The 24,975-nt window shown below is 43.9% G+C and overlaps 1 protein-coding gene across 3 annotated transcripts in view; it reads left to right on the top strand.

The window, feature by feature from the left end:
• RIDA (reactive intermediate imine deaminase A) overlaps window positions 1-24,975 on the top strand; it is a 42,653-nt gene that overhangs the window by 8,487 nt on the left and 9,191 nt on the right. The window contains exon 1 of one of the 3 annotated variants that reach the window (XM_077493085.1): window positions 689-851. The exons of 1 other annotated variant lie outside the window; for it this stretch is intronic. In XM_077493085.1, coding sequence (XP_077349211.1) covers window positions 787-851 — 65 coding nt within the window. In that variant the 5' untranslated portion in view covers window positions 689-786. Of the gene's footprint in view, window positions 1-688; window positions 852-10,116; window positions 10,329-24,975 lie in introns of those variants that run through there. One more of the 3 variants, XM_077493084.1, reaches the window with a different exon arrangement.

Below are 24,975 nucleotides of genomic sequence, written 5' to 3'. Positions count from 1 at the left end.
TAAAGCGCGAAAAAAAAAAAAAAACTATTTATTTATTTTCTTTTTTTTCCTCTTTATTTCCACTTTGTGATCCTGCCAGTAACACACTTCCTGTCCTAGGATGACGACGCTCACTTAATGTACTGTATGTAGGTTTGTCATCCTAGGACAAGAAGTATGTTAGGTCTTCTCTCATCTTCATTACATGGGGGGGGGGGGATTGACTGTGAGTGTCGGTTCACACTGAGGCAGCACGACTTGCAGCGCGACTGCCTCAGGCAACTTGGACACGACAGCTGCGGCGACTTGCAAAATGACTTCTCTATAGAAGTCAATGCAAGTCTCCTCAAGTCACCCCCAAAGTCGTACAGGAACCTTTTTCTACAAGTCGCTCAGATTAGAACGGTTCCATTGTACAGAACGGGATGCGACTTGTCAGGCGGCTAAGTCGCCTGACAAGTCATCCCAGTGTGAACCGACACTGACTGTTAATGGAACAATCAAGCAGTTTTCTTTCCACCTGTGGTGCATGGAAAGAAAATTGTATGATCTCTGGCTTGCATTAGGTAAGATTTGCAGGGTCAGCATTTGTGTGAATGATCTTATTCTGCAATGGTTTATAGTGAAGGCTGTAAATAGTTAATAGTGAATTATCTCCGCCCATACAATTAACCTCTCAGCGTCCAGAGAGGGATGTTATATTTGTTGGTTAGGTGAGCTTTCATCACAGCAAAGGCGACTCCTTATGTCAATAAGGATCAAAGATTACCCCGTCTGTAAACGCAGAATCTGATTTCAGCAGCAGCCATGTCATCCTCACTAAGACACATTATCTGTACCCGGAATGCACCCAACTTCAAAGGGCTACTCAGGTATGAACTTGAATTCTGTATTTCTTTATATGTAGTCTTTAAACCAACCTTGTCACCAAGTGGAGAAAGTGATTCCACTAACCCTCTGTAAAAGAATCGAATATTCGATTCTCGGTGGGCGATGTGTGAAATCTTTGCTATCTTGAAGAGCTTCAGGTGTTGCTGCTATCTGACACATCGTGGTGTGCTGGCTGCGTTCCCCCTGTTGCATGCTGTGGCTTTTCCTACTGACCCCCTATGTCCCTGCAGGACACAGTGATGAAAGAGTTGGATAGTATGCTTGCCTTTTCCTCGGCTTCCTCCTGTGACATCTAAACGAGGACAATATCATCCTGCGGGATCTGGGGTGATGTCATCCTTCACCTTGCAGGACATCTCGAGGAGGACAATATCCTGGAGGATCTGGGGTGATGTGGTCCTTCACCATGCAGGACCTCTAGATGACGACAATATCATCCTGCTGGATCTGGGGTGATGTCGTCCTTCACCATGCAGGACATCTAGAGGAGGACAATATCATCCTGCGGGATCTGAGGTGATGTCGGCCTTCACCTTGCAGGGTCCCAGGGAATGTCATACTCCAAATCTCGCCCTAGAGACATTCCCAGCACTGTAATAAAGGGGTGTATGAACTCCTGCACTAATACAGTGTGAAAATAGTTAGGCCCCTTTCACACATGCGGACTGTTCATCATCAGCTCAGTCACGTCTTTTCAAAGAAAAAACAGATTATGTTTTCATCGGCTGCTCTTCTGTTTCTCATAAGTTTTTTTTTTTTTTTTTTTTTAATTTTTTTTTTTTATAATCCGATCAGTTTTTTTTTTGTTTTTTTTAACGGAAGGAAAGTAGAGCTATGATCCGTTTGAAAAACCAGATGTAAATGGATGATCATCCATTTACATCAGTTTTTCCATAGAGATGGATTGATGTCCCTTTTTCATCCATCAACGGATGGATGAAAAACTAATGCTCCTCATGTGTTAAAGGCGCCTTTTTAACTAAGGAACAAAACAAAAAAAGTGAATGATTGCTGCAAGCACCTAAAATGGGTTCCCACGCTCGGTATACAAATTAATAAATTGCACAACTTCAATCGCTCTAATAACATATGCGGTATAAAGTGATGAAATATAAAATAATTACATGATGCTATTAGAAGTGCTTCATAAACAATCTTAATACATAGTACGTGTTCAACAATGTGCAAAATATGCTGCATTAAAGCGCCATTAAGTTTCACACAGTCCCCTATCTCTTGGTGTAACAAAAGTGCTTAACAATTACTTTACACGCATCCCCTCAGTGCTCGCAGAACTCTCACCTTCATATAGAAATCTACACGCCAAATTTGTATTGATCTGTTGCTACTCAGGTCTCTAACACTTGGGATCCTCTAGATGTCCTCATATATGTTCCCAATATATTGAGGTGCTGGTCCCTTTAAGGCTCCAAATATTTTGCATGCTTGCAGGTGTATCTGGAAACCAAGATATAGAAAAAGACTTCCATAGTATAATATTGTATGAAATAGCCTTTTATTAAAGTCTAAAATTCTGCTTACATTTTTGAAAACTATAAAACTCCAAAGTTTATATCATGAGAATCCAGAAAAGTGCCCTCGTACATCACTTCTGGTCCGCGACGACCTCCGAGATGCCCTACGGGTTACGTCACGCCCACCTAACTTCTTTAGGACGTAACTATAATTTTACCTTTTAACAAAAGGCTATATCATAAAATGGGAGGTTTTCTCTATATCTTTGTTTCCTAATACACTTGCAAACATGCAAGATATTCGGAGCCTTAAAGGGACCAGCACAAATATCCCACCCAACCCTCTAACTGCCAGTTCTGCTAGACAGCTTGGCCTGTGGGGAGGAATTGTGCACCATCTTTGGTGGCAGTGGGAAGGAATTGTGCACCAACTTTGTTATCATTGGATGAAAATGGTTCCCCAAGGGCTGGATAAAAGTAAGCAAAGGGCCACAGTTTGGAGACCACTGATCTAGAAGAAAGCATTAAATGATGGTTTATTTCTACTACTTGCAATATACAAGGTTCTACAGCTATAAAAAGTCTGTTGCTCTACTATATCTCATATTTCTCTAGAGGGGTATAAGGAAAGCAGGAGACATTTCACGTAGTTTTCCCAAAGTCATAATGCAGATCTATTTGTCTAATTTATAATACAAATTACCGAATGAAAGATAAACTTTGTTCTAAAAGATTTCCAGGGTCAGCATTTCGGTGAATGAGCTTATTCTGCAATGGTTTATCGTGAAGGCTGTAAATGGTGAATTACAATTAACCTCTCAGCGCCCAGAGAGGGATGTTATATTTATTGTTATATTTATTGGTCGGTTAGGTGAGCTTTCATCACAGCAAAGGCGACTCCTTATGTCAGTAAGGATCAAAGATTACCCCGTCTGTAAACGCAGAATCTGATTCCAGCATGTCATCCTCACTAAGGCGCTCTGTACCCGGAATGCACCCAACTTCAAAGGGAAACTCGGGTATGAACTTGGATTCTGTATTTCTTTATCTGTAGTCCTTAAACCAACCTTGTCACCAAGTGGAGAAAGTCCATTAGCACTCTGTAAAAGAAGAGGAATATTCTATTCTCAGTGGGTAATGTGCAAAAGCTCTCTTAGATGGCTTTCACACTGCTGCGCTCATAGCGTCGGCGGTAAAACGCCGCTATTTTTAGCGGCGTTTTACCGTCGGATTTGCAGTGCATTTCGGCCCCTAGCGGGGCACTTTTACCCCCCGCTAGCGGCCGAGAGGGTTAAAACTGCCCGCAATACGCTGCGATGGCGGCGTTTTGCCGGTGGTAATGCAGCGCTGCCCTATTGATTTCAATGGGGAGCAGCGGTGGAGGAGTGGTGAGTTCACCGCTCCTTCACTGCTCCCAAAGAAGCTGCTGGCAGGACTTTTTCCTGACGTCCTGCCAGCGCACCGCTCCAGTGTGAAAGCCCCCGGGCTGATGCGGCAGCGACACAACAAGATGAGGGACGTGGCGGCAGCAGGTGAGTGGATGCCCCGATAACAGGCACTGCCATGAGGGATATGAAATGACAGGCACTCTTTAAATGTTAGGACTTAGTCTTTCTGGTAGTTAGAATCTTTAATATTTGCAAACAAAATGAAGGTTTCCTATTTAGAATAATAAGCTGTCAGGTTAGTAAAACAGATATCAGAACTGATTAAATCATACAGTTTGTTTTGAAAATCTATGTACACTACAATGGGATAAAGGAATATTCCTGAACTTTGTTTTATCTCATGGTTACTTCAAAAGTATTTTAATAAAATAAATTGGATTAAAAAAAAAACAGATTTGAATAATAAAAAAATAAATAAAATCTGATATTTAAAAAGAAATCCTTGCTTTTTTTTTATCCACCCCGACTTAAAGTGGTGTTGCGCACACACACACAAAAAAAAAAAAAAAAATGATTAAAATTCCTTAAAAAAAATTGGATTTTATTTTTTATTTTTTTTAAACTCACCTCTAAATGGCTGTTGCTAGGGGGTCCCTCGCAGTCTGCCTCCTTCAGTTCCTGGGCTGGTGACATCGCTTCCCCTTGGCACAGGAAGGGCTGAGATCTGCCCCCTCCCTCCTGTCAGTCATCTGTGAACGTGACAGGTCCGAGATGACTACGTGGCCAATCATGGCATGGGTTGCCGCTCACGCATCTGTAGAGGGTGCCTGGCTGTGAAGCTACAGCCGGGTGCCCACAGTTGCAATGCCGGCGCCGCTGAGCAGAGGGGGGGGGGGGGGGGTGAGCGGAGCTTCGACAATGCTGCAGCTCCCCTGAGCCCCCGTTTTACTTGCCTGTACCCTCTTTCTCGCGCCGGGGATGAGCACACCAGCAAAAGCAGGTGTCTCGGTCGTGATTGGCTTCCGCTGCTGTCAATCAAATCCAATCGGAGCTACAGCACCATTGAGGGACCCCAGAAGAGGAGGATCGGGGCCACTGTGCAAAACCAACTGCGCACACACACACATATATATATATATATATATATATATATATTAGAGGTCGACCGATATATCGGCCGATATTTGCAGTTTTTTAAATAATCGGCATCGGCCGATTGTGCTGATAAAAAGCCGATTCTACAGCGGTACTTTGAAATGACTTCTGTAAGAAGTCAGCGTGAGTTGCCTGAGTCGTCATAGCAACACTTTCCTCCTCTCTGGGCAGACTGCCAAGAAAAGAACAAAATGATACAATGTTTACACTTCTGAATGAAATCATCTCAGTGTGTAAAGTTCTCAGTTTAACCATTTAAAGACTAAATCTTTTCTGACACTTGTTGCTTACAAGTAAAAATCCTGTATTTTCTGCCAGAAAATCACTTAGACCCCCAAAAATTATATATATTTTTTTAGCAGAGATCCTAGGGAATAAAATAGCGGTTGTTGCAATATTTTATGTCACACGGCATTTGCACAGAGGTCTTTCAAATGCATTTTTTTGGGAAAAAAATACACCATTTAAAAAATAAAGAAAAACAGTAAAGTTAGCCCATTTTTTATTTTTTTATTTTTTTTTTTGTCCAAAAGTTTTGACTACCCGTTTTTTATTTAATATATAGGTTTTTTTTTTATTTATTTTTTTTTTAAATCTAGATCATACATACAAGTAAACTGATTGGAGGTTTGTTTTGTTTAATAAATGTTTAAAGCGGGAGTCCGCCGGGACTCCGCGTTTTTTTTTTTTTTTTTTTTTTTTTTTTTTTTTTTAAAGCCAGCAGCTACAAATACTGCAGCTGCTGACTTTTAAAATAGTGACACTTACCTGTCCAGCGCGCCCGCGATGTCGGCACCCGAAGCCGATCTCTAGATCGACACTTGAGTGCTGCCGCCGCCATCTTGGGTATGGGAATCAGGAAATGGAGCCTTTCGGCTTCATTTCCCGGTTCCCTACTGCGCATGCGCGAGCCGCGCTGCGCAATCAGGACGGTCCCCGCTGCCTCTGGGATCTGTGTGTTTCCCAGCAGGCAGCGGGGCACTTGCGGAAGGGGGCGGGCACTTGCGGAAAGGGGCGTAATGTACGCCCCTTTCCGCAGAGAGCTAGCCCGGAAGTGGGTGCAGTTACCTGGATTATCCAGGTAACTGCACCCCCATCCCCTCTGAAAGGTGCCAATTGTGGCGCCGGAGGGGGGGAGGAATCCGATGAGCGGAAGGTCCATTTTAGGGTGGACCTCCGCTTTAAGTGTAAGAAATTTTCTGTATCACTTATGAAGACTGCTTTCACACTGGAGTGGGCAGACGTTGATGGTAAAACGCAAGTTTTAGCGGCTCTTTACCATCATTTTAGCAGTGCTATTTGGCTGCTAGTGGGGCACATATAACCCAGCTAGCGGCCAAGGAAGAGGTTAAATGTGCCCATGAAGCACCGCTGCCAAATCGCATTGCATGCGCTTCGGCAGTGGTGCCCATTCATATCAATGGGCAGGAGTGGTGGAGGAGCGGTATACACCACTCCAAACGTGCTGCTTGCAGGACTTTTTTTTTAAGATCCTGCCAGCGCATCGCCTCAGTGTGAAAGCACTCTGTCTTTCACACAGACTGCAGGGGAGCCATTTTGCAGGCACTTTACAGGCGCTATTTTTAGCCCAAAAGCGCCTTAAAAAACCGCCCCAGTGGGAAAGGTGTGTTAGATCAAGGGGGATTAAAAATAAATAAATAAAATAAAATCGGCCTAACATATCGGCCCCAAAAAATCGGCATCATATATCGGCTATCGGCCGCCATGATTTCTAAATATCGGCATCGGCCAGAGAAAAACCCATATCGGTCGACCTCCTAATATATATATAATTTACAGTGTTGGGGAGTCTGAACGAGGTAGAAGGAAGTTAAAATTCTTCCTCTACCCCCCCCCCCCCCCCGATTCTCTCTTCACTCCCCGATTCTCCACCTCTCAGCTGGTGAATTCTGACATAGATCGCTAGTGAAGCGCTGAGATTGCAGCTTCATAAACTGGCCATTACTGTGTCAGTCAATCAGCATTCTCCGTGTGTGGAGATAATTGGCGGGAGAACATGTTCAAACACTTCTCCCCTGATTATCTCTGGTTTGTAAACCGTTTATGGGCTGAGATCATTGGCGATCCTCGGGATCACCGCTCTTCACTGCTTCATAAATGGACACAAAAAAACTTAAAACAGAGAAAAGTAGTACAAAACAAAAAATTCTTGAATCTGAAGTTAAAGCGGGGTTCCACCCTAAAGTGGAACTTCCGCTGATTGGAACCCTCCCCCCCCCTCCGGTGTCACAATTGGCACCTTTCAGGGGGGAGGGGGGGTGCAGATACCTGTCAAAGACAGGTATTTACACCCGCTTCCGGGCATAGACTCCTACGGGAGTCTATGCCTCTTTCTGTCCCTGCGCGCTGTCTGCTGGGACACACACGGGTCCCCGAGACAGCGCAGACCATTCCTATATGCGCAGTAGGGAACTGGGAAGTGAAGCCGCAGCGCTTCACTTCCTGATTCCCTCACCTAGAATGGTGACGGCAGCAGTTGAGAGCCGAGTGATCGATCGGCCTCGGCTGTCGGCATCGCTGGACCCTGGGACAGGTGAGTGTCCAATTATTAAAAGTCAGCAGCTGCAGTATTTGTAGCTGCTGGCTTTTAATATTTTTTTTCCACAGTGCAGTCCCGCTTTAGGCTGGGTTCACACCGCTGCGGGTGGGAGACCCGGATGTGATTCGCACCGCACTGCAGTGCAAATCACATGCGATCTCTGTGCGATGCGAGTTCAGCCATACAGATAGTATGGCTGAATTCGCATCGCACCCGCGGCAAACTCGCACAGGACTCTTTTTTTTTTTTTTTTTTTGGTCCACAGCAGAATCGGATCGCATGGGTTTTCACACCATGCGATCCGAATTCCTGTCCGAGTTTGCAGATCGCACTGCGATATGAATTTTGAATGAATTTTGTAGGTTTGTCACTTTTCAGTGCTGCACTATTTGTTTTTGTGTTTTGCTCTATATGTCTAGTGTAGTGCCAGCAGCTGTACATATTCTCTATGCACAGTTCTACTACACCCCTCTATCTGCCCACAAGATATAGGTTGGACAATACGGGACATAATTCAATCCAGGGCTGGTAAGGTTGCTTTAATAACACCAATCTCCCTAGATGTATCTGGAAGGCTGTGAGCTGCCAAGTCTGCTTGTGACCAGGATCTCTTGCAATGTTGATCATGTCTGAGTTTCTGAAACATTCTGTTGCATTTTGGGTCTGTATTTAGGGCCCATTCACACCAGAATGCAGTGTGGGGAAAGTCGAGTTCCTGTGCTGCTTCACACACCACATTCTAATCTCACTGCCCTTGTGATCTGCTGCAGAGGTCAGTGCAAAGTTAGACACCCCAGACGCAGGTCGCAAATGCAGTGCGTTTGCCTGCATCAGATTGCATGGTATAAAAGTACCAGGCAGTTGTATTGCAATGCATTTCATGCACTACTTTTGGTGCGGTGCTATTTCAGCTCATTCAAAATTAATGGGGCTGATTATGCACTGCACAAAATTGCATGTGAATCGCACAAGTCCAGCACAGCGTTCCTGTGCAATTCAAATGCAGTTCCTAGTGTACACATTTTTTTTCATTTTTTTTTAGATTTCATTACTCTTTAATGACAGGCAGTTATATAATGCTAAAGGAGGTGTGATGGCATAAATGGTAATCATGTTTAAAAGATTAAACCACACCGGGGGGATCTCACATGGTAAAAACTAAGAGATGCAGGTGTAAGCTGACAGCTTAGGATGTCTGTTTTGTAAATGTTTTATAGGCGCACCTCTCCCTCCCTATCTATACTGACCTCTCCTTTGTAGATCATGCATGTTCCCTGGCCTCATGCCACAGGATAGTTTCTGGAGGTCATGGTTGTCCCCTGGCTCCATCCCACAACACAGTTTTTGGAGGTTGTGCATGTTCCTTAGATTCATCTCACTATGCACATTCCAGAGATCATGCTTGTCCCCTGGTCTCATCCCACAATGCACATTCCAGAGATCATGCTTGTCCCCTGGCCTCATCCCACAATGCACATTCCAGAGATCATGCTTGTCCCCTGGCCTCATCCCACAATGCACATTCCAGAGATCATGCTTGTCCCCTGGCCTCATCCCACGATGCACATTCCAGAGATCATGCTTGTCCCCTGGCCCCATCCTACAATGCACATTCCAGAGATCATGCTTGTCCCCTGGCCTCATCCCACTATGCACATTCCAGAGATCATGCTTGTCCCCTGGCCTCATCCCACTATGCACATTCCAGAGATCATGCTTGTCCCCTGGCCTCATCCCACAATGCACATTCCAGAGATCATGCTTGTCCCCTGGCCCCATCCTACAATGCACATTCCAGAGATCATACATGTCCCCTGGCCCCATCCCACACTATAGTTTGTGGAGATCATTTGTGTCCTTTGTCCCAATCACACAATGTCATTTCTGGGGGCCTAGCAGCAGGCCTGCCCTGTGGTCTACCGATATGCAAAAGGTGATGTTGAGACAGTAGCCATTTTTGTATACCAACTTCAGCTCTTCCACAAGCAGTGGCCCATCAGCAGCTGAAAGGAGCCCATGACTGCTTACAGCTATCTATTGGCACAGTGGGAGGATAAATGAGGAAGGATCCAGGTCTACCTTCAATTCAACTCATTTGGATTTTCTAAGTATGGCTGAGTGTTGGTAATGCAAAGAACACCGGTGTGAGGTCCATTCTGTAGATATCTTTATTTCAACTCTCCCAAATGAACTTCACTACAGTCTCGCGTATTTTGCTGCATTCTCTGCAACTGTATAATAGTAGTAAGATGTGGGAGATGGTGATTCGGGTGCAAAGACCTTACTGCTAGAATCCCTGAAAGATATTATGTTAAGTGATTGCAACCACTGGCCTTCACCCAACACTAACATTTTATATTTTGTATGGCCTAACCCTTTGAGGATAGGAATGCGGGCGCTGCCAATGCTGACTTGTTTTAAGCTGCAGGCTCCTTGGCGTTCATTCTGATCCTGGCTTCACTGCCCAATGAATCCTTTACCTGGAACAAACAAGCGAGCGATCATTGAAGTCTTAACCTGTACACTTTTTTTTTTTTTTTTTCCCTGGTCATTGATTGACTGACTGGATAAGGAAGCTATGATCAGAACAGCCTTGGAGCCTGTACCTTTAAAAACAAGTCGGCAACAGTAGTTCCCATTTTTCTTTCACAGGTTCCCTTTAAGCATGATTTTGCTAGGCACCAGTTGGAAAGGGACCAAGATAACACCTACAGCCCTCTGACTGGCTGAATTTTATGTCAATAAGAATCAAAGGTTACATCTTGCCCCGGAGCTATAGGCAGAGGGTATACAGGCAAGTCCTGGCTCCTGAAGCATGTCGGCTACACTGAGACGTATAATCTATACAAGCAGAGCCCCTGCAAGGCGCGATGTCTACAGGTAAGAATACTTCTCACCTTGATCAGGAAATCGCTGCCACTCATTGAGGATTGCCTCATTACAGTATTTTACTGTGTTTGAGTCAGCAATCAATATTAAATTACTTATTACTGATATATACTTGCTGTTATCCTGTCTAGCTTTTTCACAGTGGATAGGGAACTACAAGGTCTAGCATGTCTAGCCAGTCTTTGTGTCGTGCTGGGAATTGCAGTTCTGCAGTGTCTGGAGAGCTGTACATTCCCCATGTTTGTAGAAATATATTTTATTATGTAATATATAAAAGTGTAATATGAACTCAGGGTTCTGATTTATTCCATATTATTATTTTTTTGGTATTTTTTTTTATTTATTTTTTACCCTACTGCATTAAAGTTAAAAGATGTTTAGGTAACAGCATCACCCACTGAGCCCTCAATCCATCCAGCACTGTGCCCATCTGTAGCAGCAGGATCCATTGGCTCCCACTACTGTCAGTCAGATCCTGCAATGGAGGTGGGACCCAGCCATGCTGTCTCTATCAAAATATGCAGGCGGCGTGGCTCAGGATCGAGCTGACAAGTGAAGCGGCTTCCTATGATGGTACACTGGGAAGTGCAGGAGCCACCCTAAGAAGAGGAGGGGGGACTGGGTTCATTCTATTCCAATTCAATTGGTAACATTTTTGCTTTTTTGGGGGAAAATACTTAAATGGACACCTAGCATGTCACGCTTTAAAATGGTGCACGCTCTGCATAGAAACCAATCCGCCTTTTTTTTTTTTTTTTTTTTTGATACTGTGTTTTTCGCCCCAGCAGAAACACGGATCTCTGCCTTCTCCTAGTCAAAGCACCTCCCCCACAGTGAGCAAGCACAACCTAGGCACAGTTTTACCCTTTTGATCTTCTCTGATGTTAACCCCTTCCCAGCCAGTGTCATTAGTACAGTGACAATAACTACACAGAGGTAATGTATATTTTATATATATATATATATATATATATATATATATATATATATATATATATATATATATATATATATATATACATACACACACTTTTACACTGTGTGTATTATACCTTATTAGAACAGTGGGGTTTACAGGAAACCTACTCTCTGACTTTACAACCACTTAAGAGGTGGCCTCCATAAGCACAAGAAGAAGATGCGTAGACCACCCTTGGGTATCAGTGGCAGTGCCTGACCTGAAACAGGGAAAGGGGAATGTCACCCACTTTTGTAGACCAGGGATCTCCAAACTTTCTAAACAATTTATTGTCCTTCAGACTTTAAGGAGGGCCAGATTGTGGCCAGCAAGAACAGAAATTGTCCTGGCATCAGTGGGAATAAACGTCACTACATTTGCTATTAGAGGGAGGACTGAGTGCCCAATTGTTGGGGCCAGTGGGAGAAATGGTGCCCCATTGTTGAGGTCAGTTGGCAGAATGGTATCTGGTATCAGTGGGAGGTATAGTGTCCCAAGGGTTGGATAAAGGCTAGCAAAGGTCCGCAGTTTGGAGACTGGTTTTGATTATGGAGCAGGGTGAGGGAGGTGCAATGCAAACGCTTGCATTTGTTGGATTTTTAGGGGGAAACAATGATCAAGTAAAGTATTCTAATCCGTCACTCATTTCCCTAAATAAGATTCAGATGGCACTTTATGTTGGTACAACATTGATAGTCATCTGATCCTTCTGGACACTCTACCATAGCGGTCTGACCCATCAGTCCACTCAATGAGATATCCTGCCAGGCTTGTCATATCTTTCATAAAACTTCTATAAATCCTGTATAGTAATAATTTACTACTGTGGTACCATCTTCCACCACGTATGGAGTTTGAGCCCTTTTGTTGCAGCGCACATAATAAAAAGAACGGGTGAAAGTGGGAACTGAGGAACAGAGATATGACACGGCAAAGAAAAGCAGACTACGCAGAGTGGGAATATCAGTCTTGGGCAGACTGACCCTTTTACTATACAAGGTGGGATCTCAACTCGTGCCAGGACTGCATTCTAGAAATGCACATATATTTCAAAGTTTGCATTTTTTCACACTATAATATAGGCTGTTAATAGGTTGGCAGGTCTGCCAGCACAGGGCAAATCACAGGTCAATATGGAGTAATCTGCCTCCCTGCGCAGATCTAAAGCACAGGTCCAAGCTATAGGGGTTGATTCATTAAAACCTGATAAAAAAAAAAAAAGGCGGATTGGTTTCTATGCATACCTTCCCTTCTGAGAGAATGTAAATCTGCCTTGTTTACATAGTAGTGTCCTGCTTAATCGGCGGGTGCTGGTGGACATTGAATCCGTGGGTACCCACCGATAGGCTCCCGTTGTGTCTAATCACATCGGGAGCAAAGCAGCATGCGCCCCAGATCCAGAGATGTCGGATCACCTACTAGATAGGTGATCTGGTGCAGAGCAGCTGCAGTATATCTGCAGAGGGCGGTCTGCAAGTGGTTAAAAAAATATTTACACTGTGTATACCTTATTAGAACAGAGGGGTTGGCAGTAATCCTCCTCTGTGACTTTACTCTCAGCTACTAATAGCAATAGAAGGGGAGGGGCCGGGAGGAGAACGCTCGCACACTATTTGCTGACTGGCAGGGAAGGAGGGGGAGGAAGGAGGGACTCTAACACATTGGGATGACGGAGGCATGTAAAGTGACCACGGTAAAACAGGAAGCGGCAGGATCAATCGGGGTTTTTTACAGCATAGAAAGGGACAGACTAGACAGCATAAGCACTATGCTGTTTAACCTGCTTTAAAAGAATAGGATATTCCAAGCTCAAACTTGCCAACCAGGCAGCGACCAACCAAATCGACCTGTCTAACAATATGCGTTAAGAATGGGGGGTTTAGTCTGCACACATTTGCAGATATGCATAGGCTACAAGCCCCGTCTAGGCACCCTGTTTTCTGTAGTCCCCAACGCTGGTCGCAGTTTGATAAGTTTGATCTCGGAAATCTTTGTGTTTAATATGCGTCGCCCTTCCAGTGCCCCTTGCTGCAATAGACCAGTCGTGGGTGGGGGGCAGTGGCCACTTGTTTGTATTTTGATTATATTGGTAAGGCAAAGCACTGATCTCTTTGCTGCCATAGTACCATGTGCTGGGTGTTCAGTGCGCCCCTGTACTGTACCACTAATATTGTAAGAAGTAGGGGGTGCCAGGTTTTGGCTTATTTTGCTGTTTTTCTTATCCATCTTTTTTTAATTACTATTTCTACGATTTGGTGCATTCCTCTGGGACTTTATATAGGGAATGATGCATTACATTGAAATACAGGAGACTGAAATTGTGATCATTGTTAACCACATGCTGACCGGCTCCTGTAGATGTACGTCGGCAGAATGGCACGGCTGGGCAAAGTAACCTACCTGTTACTTTGAATTTCCCGCCGTGCATGCCAGCGCTCCGTGAGGGTGTCACGGAGCTGAAGTATGGGAAGATGTAAACACAGCATCTGCCTAGTGACAGGACATCGATCGTCTGCTCCCTGTCATCGGGAGCAGCGATCAGTGTCATGTCACTGCTAGCTCATCCCTCAGACAGTTAGAAACATGCCCCAGGACACACTTAACCCCTCCCTGCCCCCTAGTGGTTAACCCATTCACTGCCAGTGACATTTTTACAGTAATCGATGCAATTTTATAGCACTGATCGCTGTATTAATGTCAGTGGTCCCAAAAATGTGTCAAAATTGTCTGTGTCTGCCATAATGACGCAGTCATGATAAAAATCGCTGATCGTCGCCATTACTAGTAAAAAAAAAATTAATAAAAAATTTCATAAATCTATCCCCTATTTTGTAGACGCTATAACTTTTGCGCAAACCAATCAATAAACGCTTATGTCGAATACGTATCGGCCTAAACTGAGGAGGAAAAGTTTTTTTAAATATATTCTTGGGGGGTATTTATTTTAGCAAAAAGCCTTTATTTATTTTTTTTTTAGGTTTTTTAATTGATGCTTTTTTTCAAAATGTACACTTTCCTTTCTTTGTGTCCGTGTGATTTGCTACAATGTTTTAAAGAGTAAATAATGAAGGTCATCCTAAAGGCCCCTTTTCACAATGTCGGACCGTTCAGGTTGGCCTGTCAGTTTTGACGGCGGACCTGATCGGGCGCTCCGTCCTGGTCTATGGAGCGACGGATGTCAGCGGTGACGTGTCCACTGACATCCGACCCGGTCTGATCCGCCAAAAGCAGACGGATGGCCCTACGTCCGGATCCGTCGCTGGCAGATCGGGTGAAATCTGATGAAAACGGACATGCTGTCTGTTTTCATCCGATCTCTCCATAGAAACCAGCGGCGATCGACAAGCCCCTCCCCACTCAGTGAGCAGAGAGGGACCTGTCACCTGCTGGCTCATCGGAGATCAATGGAGAAATCTCCTGCTGAGCCAGCGGACAGAACCAGACTCCATGGAAGCGGCTCCACCTCATCTGAATGAGGCCAAAGAATCTTTAAGTGAAAGTGTCAATCCACCTGTGTGTTTTTTTTTTTTATTTTATTTATTTTTTCATGAGAGTTGAGATATACACCTCCCATCCCAGATTTTAACTGATGTTTTTACAATTTGTTGATTTTGAATGTGGAAATAAAAATGTAATTTTATGCATGGTTTTTTTTTTTTTTTTTTTTTTTTGTGGCACAATAACCCCCCCCCCCCCCCCCCTTTCCCTTTTGCCTCTTTGAGTCATTAAAATTCTTTACATGCATTTTAAAAGGGGTGGTGCCGTGGGTATTAAGCAAGTACCCCCACCTATTTTTGTAATTTACTCCTATTAATCTGAATAATCTTGAAGTTTGTAAACCTATTCTGTGAAAATTTACTTCCTTTAATTCTGTGACACGTAGTCACTATGTCCTGTGAGTGTGCACTGCTGTGTAACACATGTCACAGAGCCTGCCACCTGAACTACAGAGGTGCTGAGAGGAGGAGTTTCAGGAGGCGGAGTCGGTACAGAAATTACTGCTTACAGGTAGCAAGGTACCATGGGATATGTAGTCCTTAGAAATGAAAAGTAAACAGCAGAGGAGGTGTTGTATAGCATGCAGGGAATCCAGGAAGTTGTTGGAAGAGATGACCGGCGGACAGGCAATACTCACAACATGAGAAGCTATTTTTCAACTAAGCTTATATTGGATTGTCAAAAATAACTATTGCTTGTATTGCTATTACAATGCTGATGTTGTAAAGTAAAGTGTGTGCTGTGACCATAGGTTTCCTGTTAGTATACCTTTACAGAAAAACTGGAAAGGTGAACTAATATCATCCACCCTCCTCACCCCCCTGGTGTCTGCTGTACCTACCTCGGGGGTGCTGAGCTGTCGTCCTTGTGGCTGGTCCAGGGATTTGAAATCCCTGCCCTTCTTCCTCTTCTCTTTGCAGCACTTCGGGGATGGACCCGGGTGATTCTGATTGGTCAACTCCTGCCCTGCAAGAGAGAGATGGGGATTTTCTCTAGACCTGCTGGGAGAGCACTGACTGCTCACCATCCCCGGAGGGCAAATACAGCGGAGACCGGGGGAAGGTGTACAATGTTCAGTTTTTTTTTTTTTTTTTAACTAACCCATTAAAGCATTTATTCTCCCAACATTTCATATTCCTGATGTGTGCCTATTGTGCCATGTACTTGTATGAAAAAGTATCCTGTTCTCTTTGCATTGCTTCCTTTATGTGAAATCTCTGGTGTTCCTGCCAGCCCCTCTGCTTACCTATGAAAAACTGACCACACTAAGCAGGATGGCACATCGTGGCCAGTTCTCTAGCTATGCTGGTAACTCGGTGTACTCTCCTCCAATCATCAGACATGTCCTGACACGCCCCTCTGCTGCATAGCCTTTCTCTGGGAAGCTCAGTGTACTGCTTCTCCTCCTCCCCCAGCTCTTATGCAGTTGAGAACAGAGGAAATGTGATCGCTAAAAGGGGGAAAATGGTTGTTGTTTGTTTTTGTTTTTTTTGTTTTTGTTTTTTTTGTTTTTTTTTTTTTATGTAAAATTTTATTTATTACTTTTTATTTATTTTTTATCTATTTACAAATGGTTTGCCTTTCAGGTAAACTAAATGGGTTGTTTTACAAGGTTATGGTTCACAATCACTTTATCTGTACTGATACCCCCAGTGAACCAGTCACTGAGGATAGAATAGAAGTGGATTAAGCATGTGTGCTGCCATTCACTTACATCCAGTGTCGTGTGCACTTGATTTTCCAAACATCCAGGATTTCAGGTTTATGCGTCAGTCACTGATATTTTATCATTTCTAATAATTTATTTTTATTTTTTGCTTGATAGAAAATTTTGTCAGCAACGTGCTCTACTGCTTTGCACAGACTACGTGTGTTGCTTACATAATGACAAGCGGTATTGCAAGCTTCAGTGATTTGGTGATCCTGTTCTGAGATAAAGCCCCATACACACTATTAGATTTTCTTCAGATTTTTGTTTTCAGATTTGGGCCCCTTTTACACTGGGGTGGGAGCGGCATCGACGGTAAAGCGGCGCTATTTTTAGCACTTTTTAGCAGCTGTATGCGGCCGCTAGCGGGGCGGTTTTAACCGAAAAAGGGTTAAAACTGCAGAGCCCCTTTTGCCGGCGGTCTAGCCGTGCTGCCCCATTGATTTCAATGGGTAGGAGCGGTGAATACACTGCTCCTTCGCCGCTCCAAAGATGCGGCTAGCAGGACTTTTTTCACCATCCTGCCAGCACACCGCTCCAGTGTGAAAGCCCTCCGGCTTTCACACTGGAGTGAAAGGGGCCAGATTTTTACAGGCGCTATTTTTAGTGCTGTTGCGCCTGAAAAATGCCCCAGTGTGAAAGGGGCCTTAACAAAACCATGTAGTGCAAGGGCCTGCCTGATTGCAATTGCATACAACTTGAAGATCTTAAAGTGGTGTTGCCAAAATGTTTAAAATTCTTAAAAAAAAAAAAAATTGGAAAAAAAAAATGTTTTACTCACCTCTCTAAATACCTTTTGCTAGGGGGTCCCTCGTGGTCTGCCTTCTTCCTTGCCCGGGCTGGTGACATCACTTCCCCTCGCGCCGCACAGTCAGCTGGGACCTGTCGCGTGTCCCAGGTGACTGCGCGGCGTATCACGGCGCCCTGCGAGCAGAGCGGGGAACGAGGGGGGGCTTCATTCCCCCACATTGCTGGGACAGGTAAGTGTCCGATTATTAAGTCAGCAGCTGCAGTATTTGTAGCTGCTGACTTTTAATTTTTTTTTTTTGTTTTTTTTTGGGGGGGTACCCCACTTTAAGGTTCTGACCTCCATATTGTATGGTTTTGGTAAATCAAAAAAAAAAATGACAAAAATCTGCAGAAAATTTAATAGTGTGTAAAAGGCTCTCACACACAGTCAGAAAATCTGAAGATAAACTTCATCTGATGAACGATCTGCCGATTTATATGATCCTTAGTATGCTGCTTTTGGCAGACAAAAACTTGATGCGCAGGCTTGACATTTTTTGTCTGATGTGACCAAGTCCTTTTTTTATTTTTTTTTTCCAACAAAAAAAAATAAAAAATTCTGAAAGAGCAAGACTAGGCATGCTCAGAAATGAAAGAACATACAAAACAATTCAACGCATTACATCACTTCTGACGTTGAATTCTGTTGTCAGAAAATTTTCTGATGGCGAGTACTCTCTTCACTTTCGATTGGAGACTAGCATCAAACAAAAAACTGACGGAAATTCGTCCAATAATCTGACCGTGTGTACAAGGCTTTAGACGGGTGTAGTGTTTCTGCGTCATTCAGCCACATATAATAACCACTAGGTGTAAGCCACATGAAGGTCACTGCATGTGTTCATTTTCTTTCCTTTTAGTTGCCCAGCAAAGAGAGAGAGCGGTTGAACTTGTAGGAGACATTCAGAAAATTCTCGCCGTCAGCAAGTGGTTGGATGACCCTTGATCTGTGGCTAAACAAGTCAGTGAAAAGCCAGGAGGAGTTGTCCCGTCCTGGCCAATAAGCCCCAAGCATTGTGGTATTCCCACCACCCTCCCCGCTGCCCCTGTGCTTGGCTTACATGCTTCGTCTGTTGTCACTGCTAATATTTAGTAGACTCTTGGCTAGCAAGTCCTGCATATACCTCCCATAATAATTAATGATGTGTGGAGACTGTAAAATGTCACCTATAAAGCTCACGGCTGCTTTATTGCATGTATTGTAAACCTAATCTAAGGTGACTAGTACATGTGTCAAAGGAAAATGTCACTTCTAGTAATAACATGTCCTGTTCTCTCTTCCATTTCCTCGCCTGTGATGCTGGTGATATGGTAAAGCTGATCCAGGGAAAATCCGATTTGCCTCTCAGGGGGGATCAGGAAGGAGTCTTTTTTTCCCCTGCTGGCTCATGCTTTGGATGAAGGATTGATTGTATTTTTTATTTTTTTAACTAGATGGGCTTGTGTCTTTTTTTTTTTTTTTTTTTTTTTTTTTTTTTTTTCAACCCGACTAACTATGTAACTATATGTACTAATGAGGTCTGTAGACCCTGCAGCAGAATTGGAGGTATTGCTCACAGCGGTGGATCTACTTCCATGATTGATCCAAGGAATATGATTGGATTCCTCCAGCCCCACTGCAGACCCTTAGGGGACTTTTTATAATGCAACCTGCATGCTGATCTCCTGTGCTGGTGTACCTCCTCAATGTTCTCCGCATAACCTAGCTGAGAATGCCCCTTGGTGGAAGGAAGACTTAGTCACATGAATTTTCCAGGTCATATGGCCAGGCTCTTTTCCTCCCAGAACATTTATTAAAAATGAACCCCAGTCTTCCACAGTTGTACAGGATTCTCTCCTGTAATAAAATTGCCTACTCTGATTTTACTGCGATCTGTGATATCATTGTGACAAAAAAAAAAGGGGGGGGGGGGGTTTAATGAAAATAGGTTTTATTTTTTAAAAAATAATTAGCGTGGGAGAGCAAGATGTAAGCATAATAGGCTTCAGCTATAAATATGTGGGGCTGATTGCTTTCAGAAGTAGAGAACACACTTGGAAAGCACATGGCTGTGCTTTGGAAATCTGGCAGTCCCCCCCCCCCCCCCCCGCAACCGATTTATTAAATGGGGCCCTTAGACTCCTTTTAATTTTCAGTGTAAATTGTTTCTCTCATCCACCTATGAGGTTTTTTGATAGCTAATTTGAGACTTAATTGTAAAGGATCATTCTTTGTTATTAAAAAAAAAAAAAAAACATGTTATACTTACCTCCACTGTGCAGCTTGTTTAGCACTGACTGGCCCCGAACCTCCCCTTCTGGGGTCCCCCGGCGGCTCTCGCGGCTTCTCCTCGCACCAAATAACCCCCTAGGTGAAGCGCTGTCCTGGGGGGTTACCTTGCCGGCGCACTCCCGAGTCCAGCATTTGCATCCACAGACACTAATGCTGCCGGACTTGGCTCTGGCGCCCGCGTCATTGGATTTGATTGACAGCAGCGGGAGCCAATGGCTGCGATGCTATCAATCTAGTCAATCAGGACACGAGACACCGGCTAGAGCTGGTGTGCTTGTCCTTGGTACAAGAAAGAGAAGGTTCACGTAAGTAAAACGGGGGCACTGGGGGGCTGCTGCACTGCAAGAGGTTTTTCACCTCAATGCATTGAAGTGAAAACCACAAGGGTTTATAACCCCTTTAAGCATGGATTATGGGTCAAAGCCAAAGGTTTGTAAAGTGTACACGGATCCGGGAAAACGGGTAGGACTTGTGGCTTCTTTTTGTATTCCACCTCTGCTCCGGTTGGAGTTATGTTAGTACAATAATCTCCCCTGCTGTTCTATTGTGTTCTGACAGGGGGAAGTCCTCCCCGCTAGAACACTCTGTCATTGGCTGAGAGCGCTGATCAAGAGACGGTCAGCTGCTGGTTTTCCAGCATGCTTGTCTGAAAAAGCTGCCTTCTGTCAGACCGACTGCCATACATACAGGCTGGATGTGGCCTGCATTTTTGAACCCGCATATGAAAAATGCCCTTCCCACATTTGCTTTGCTACAGGGAGCATGTGATGGACCCCCCTCCCCTTCTCTTCCTCATATAACAATGGTTATATTTGCTGCGCTGAATGAAAGCACCCAGTGTGTGTGAGATCGCAACTTGAACCTTCTGCTGGGTGCACACAAAGGCGGGGAAGATTTATTTATTTTTTAGTTGTCCCAGCAGGCAGAGTGGGGAAAAAACACAGATTGCCATACTAACATATCCGATGTTTGGTGCGGCAATCTCCACTGAGCTATCTTGTTCTGACAGGAGAACTGCCCCCCCAACCCGCCAGAACACACTAATCAGCATTCCCAGCCATTGACTGCCAGCACTGATTGGATGCTGGTTTTCCAGCATGCTCATTACAGAAGACAGTGGTGGGACCAGCTTCTGTCAGACACGGAGCTTTACACACAGGCCGGTTTTTGGCCGATTTGTGGCCCGTGTTGTACCCAGGTTTACACAGGGCTTCCGCTGTGCTACTGGGATCTGCATGATGCCCCACTGTTTGGCTTTTGCAGCAATTTCCCTTTGTCACCTATAGCAGAATTGGGGGGAATCGGATCCCTTTTTCTTTTTTTTTCTTTTTTCGTTTACTCCATGTTTGTCCAGCTTAAAACTCTTGTGGGAAGAAATCTATTCCATGGCAGTTCTGGCCAGTGGTAGATAACTGCTGATAGGTCACAGTTGCAGTTTGTATATAGACTGGCCAGGTTGACTATCAAATAACCTTGAAAATGATATTGGCTATTTGTATCAAAAGTATTTGCAATGAATAAGCTGTGTTTGGCAGTATGTGCTCCTATGACTGGGGTCACAGGTTCCAATTCCAAACAGGACACTATATATTAGATTGTAAGCTCTAACGAGCCAGTGTCTGATCAGATAGTGTCCCCATCACATAATGTCCGCCCTGTACTGCACTTGCGCTGTATGGGGGACAAGTAGAAGCCGAACATCTCCGAAGATAAACGGCGCCTACGCACTGTGTCCAGGTTCAAGTGGACATAATAAAAGAGCCGAGCGATGCAAGGCCGTGCCCGAATTGCGGCGAGCGGCCCTGTTACTATGAGCAACCCTATGTCCGCTTGGATGGTGGGGCTTCAATCTGGACTCAGTGCGCAGGCGCCTTTCTTCTTCGGAGTCTCCTTGTCCTCCGTACTGTGCAAGCGCTGCGCCTGCGCAGTACGGGCCGGACACTATTCGATAGGCGGACACTTTTGGTCAGAACACCGGGCCCTCTGATTCCTCCTGTATTGTGGTGTTACTGTACTGTGTGCTCTAACGATGTAAAGCGCTGTGGAAATTGGCGCTATATAAATCTTGAATAATTATATTGATCTATATTGAGTTTGCATGTTCCTGTGCTTGCATGGGTTTCCTCCCACACTTCAAAGGCATGCTGGTGGATTAATTGACTGAAATTGGGCCTTGTATGTATGTATGTATGTATGTATGTATGTATGTATGTGAGATAACCTTAGATTGTAAGCTCCTTTTGAGGGCGGGGACGAACAAAATGATTGATTTATTTCTGCAATTGCAATTCAAAAGGTTTGCCCATAACCACCAAAAAGCAGCTGGTGTACAGAAACAGATGTCTAATTTTAAACAAATTAGGGCTTTAAAAAAAACGAATCGATTAAGAAATGAATCGATAGGCCAGTAACATAATGGGGTTAAAAAAACTAAAATTAGCCTTTTTAGTGCAAATAATCTCTACAGTAAATATTACTTTCACTGTTGCACAGTAAAAAAATGAAGGGCTAAATTTTAAAAACATTTTTAACTCCATTATGTTACTAAATGTCTTAGGCCTGGTTCCCACCTATGGTGTGTGGGTTTTTTTTTTTTTTTTTTTTTTTTTTTTTTTTTCTTTTGGTGCTCTACAGTTCATTTAAAGAGGGATTCCACCAAAAAAATACTACAGCTGCTGACTTTTAATAAATGGACACTCACCTGTCCCGGGTTCCAGCGATGCTGAGGCCGATCAATCGCTCGGCTGCTGCCGTCGCCATTCTAGGTGAGGGAATCAGGAAGTGAAGCGAATCGGCTTCACTTCCCGGTTCCCTACTGCGCATGCACGAGTCGCGCAGCGCAATAGGAATTCTCCGCGCTGTCTCTGAGAACCCGTGTGTGTCCCAGCAGACAGCGTGGCAGGACAGGAAATCGCGTAGACTCCCACGGAGTCTATGCCCGGAAGTGGGTGTAAATACCTGTCTTTGACGGGTATCTCCACCCCCTCCCCTCCCCCCTGAAAGGTGCCAATTGTGACACCGAAGGGGGGGAGGGTTCCGATCAGCGGAGGTTCCACTTTAGGGTGGAACCCCGCTTTAAAGCGGGAGTTCCGCCGTTTTTTGTTTTTAAAAGTCAGCAGCTACAAATACTGCAGCTGCTGACTTTTAAAATATGGACACTTACCCGCCCAGCGCGCCTGCGATGTCTGCACCTGAAGCCGATCTCTCGATCGCCATCTTCGGTATGGGAATCAGGAAGCCTTGCGGCTTCACTTCCCGGTTCCCTACTGCGCATGCACGGGTCGCGCTGCAAAATAAGGATGGTCCCTGCTGTCTCTGGGATCCGTGTGTTCCCCAGCAGACAGCGGGGGCCCCGCAGGAAGTGGCGTAAATAGCCACAGATTCTGCGGGTATTTATCTATGCCCAGAAGTGCAGATACCTGTATAATACAGGTATCTGCACCCCCCCCTCCCCCCTGAAAGGTGCCAATTGTGGCACCAGAGGGGGGGAGGGTTCCAGTGAGCGGAAGTTCCACTTTAGGGTGGATCTCCACTTTAACGTTCACATCTATGCTTTTTTCAGCTGCTGCGTATTTGGAAAGGGTCCAAGGACCTTTTTCAACGCAAAATGGAGCTTTTTTTTTTTTTTTTTTTTTTATGTTCAATATACTTCAATGGAGAAGCTGCAGAAAAGCATGTAGTGCATTTTTGCTTATTTTTGTGCTTTTGTTTCGCCAATTTGTTTTGCAGATTAAAAAACACAAATTGCTGCAAAAAATGCAAATTGCAGCAAAATCATGTGCGCAAAAATCAACATCCACAGCAAAAAGCACTGCATAAATTGATCAAATGAATTACGAAAAAGAACCGCGCTGTCCTAAGTGTGAACTTAGGTCGTGTATAGTCCCAATAAAAGAATAAATCAGATATTTTATTACCTCAATTCGTGAAATTGTATCCGTAACTAATACCACAGAAAATAAAATCTAATGATGAAAGGATTAATAAGTATATATAGAGTACCGTCTGTAACCACAACTTAATAGGTGTAAATGAATACCCCATAAGTTTTAGCTGACAGATAATAGTGAACAAAATAATACATATAAAAGAAACATATTAAGTATTGTTAACAAATTAATAATCACATAAATTGTCCAATTGGTTAAATCAGTCCATGAAAAGAACACCACCACGTGTCGAAAGTGTAATTATAACTTATTCGGAAATTCCAGTAGTTCAACAACTGTGAGCGTGCACCACCACCATAGATAAAGATGGCTCCTTACCAGATGTTCTAAGATTATATGCTCTAAAAGTCAGACCAGGCTGTATATATTCCTCAGACATCCATAGGCTCCACCCATAGGTCAAATGGTTAAACAGTCAGGTTCCAATGTTTGACAATAACCGGTCGGCCATAAAGAGGAGGAAAAAGCTCCAAATAGTGTAAAAACATTTTATTAAAATATTAAAAACAAGAAATGCACTTACAAAAAGTCAAGCACAATGGGGCATGTCACAGTAGGTAGCGCCGGCCGGACGCGAATCCCCCACTCCAATACCCTTTCACCAGTTCGTTCGTTCCGAGGCAATGAATAGAGTGTCGCTATTCATTGCCTCGGAATGAACGAACTGGTGAAAGGGTATTGGAGTGGAGGATTCGCGTCCGGCCGGCGCTACCTACTGTGACATGCCCCATTGTGCTTGACTTTTTGTAAGTGCATTTCTTGTTTTTAATATTTTAATAAAACGTTTTTACACTATTTGGAGCTTTTTCCTCCTCTTTATGGCCGACCGGTTATTGTCAAACATTGGAACCTGACTGTTTAACCATTTGACCTATGGGTGGAGCCTATGGATGTCTGAGGAATATATACAGCCTGGTCTGACTTTTAGAGCATATAATCTTAGAACATCTGGTAAGGAGCCATCTTTATCTATGGTGGTGGTGCACGCTCACAGTTGTTGAACTACTGGAATTTCCGAATAAGTTATAATTACACTTTCGACACGTGGTGGTGGTCTTTTCATGGACTGATTTAACCAATTGGACAATTTATGTGATTATTATTAATTTGTTAACAATACTTAATATGTTTCTTTTATATGTATTATTTTGTTCACTATTATCTGTCAGCTAAAACTTATGGGGTATTCATTTACACCTATTAAGTTGTGGTTACAGACGGTACTCTATATATACTTATTAATCCTTTTATCATTAGATTTTATTTTCTGTGGTATTGGTTACGGATACAATTTCACGAATTGAGGTAATAAAATATCTGATTTATTCTTTTATTGGGACTATACACGACCTAAGTTCATACTTAGGACAGCGCGGTTCTTTTTCGTAATTCATGTGAGTAGGTATATTTTTGGGTATATAGCAGGACTGCAGCAGTATTAATGTGTGCACAAAGACACATTT

This window comes from Lithobates pipiens, unplaced genomic scaffold (assembly GCF_037356315.1).
Source record: "Lithobates pipiens isolate NorthernLeopardFrog02 unplaced genomic scaffold, aLitPip1_a1.2 Scaffold_19, whole genome shotgun sequence".
NCBI lineage: Eukaryota > Metazoa > Chordata > Amphibia > Anura > Ranidae > Lithobates > Lithobates pipiens.
The sequence above is the reverse complement of the archived record's forward strand: the minus strand, read 5'-3'. Positions and strand labels throughout refer to the sequence as shown.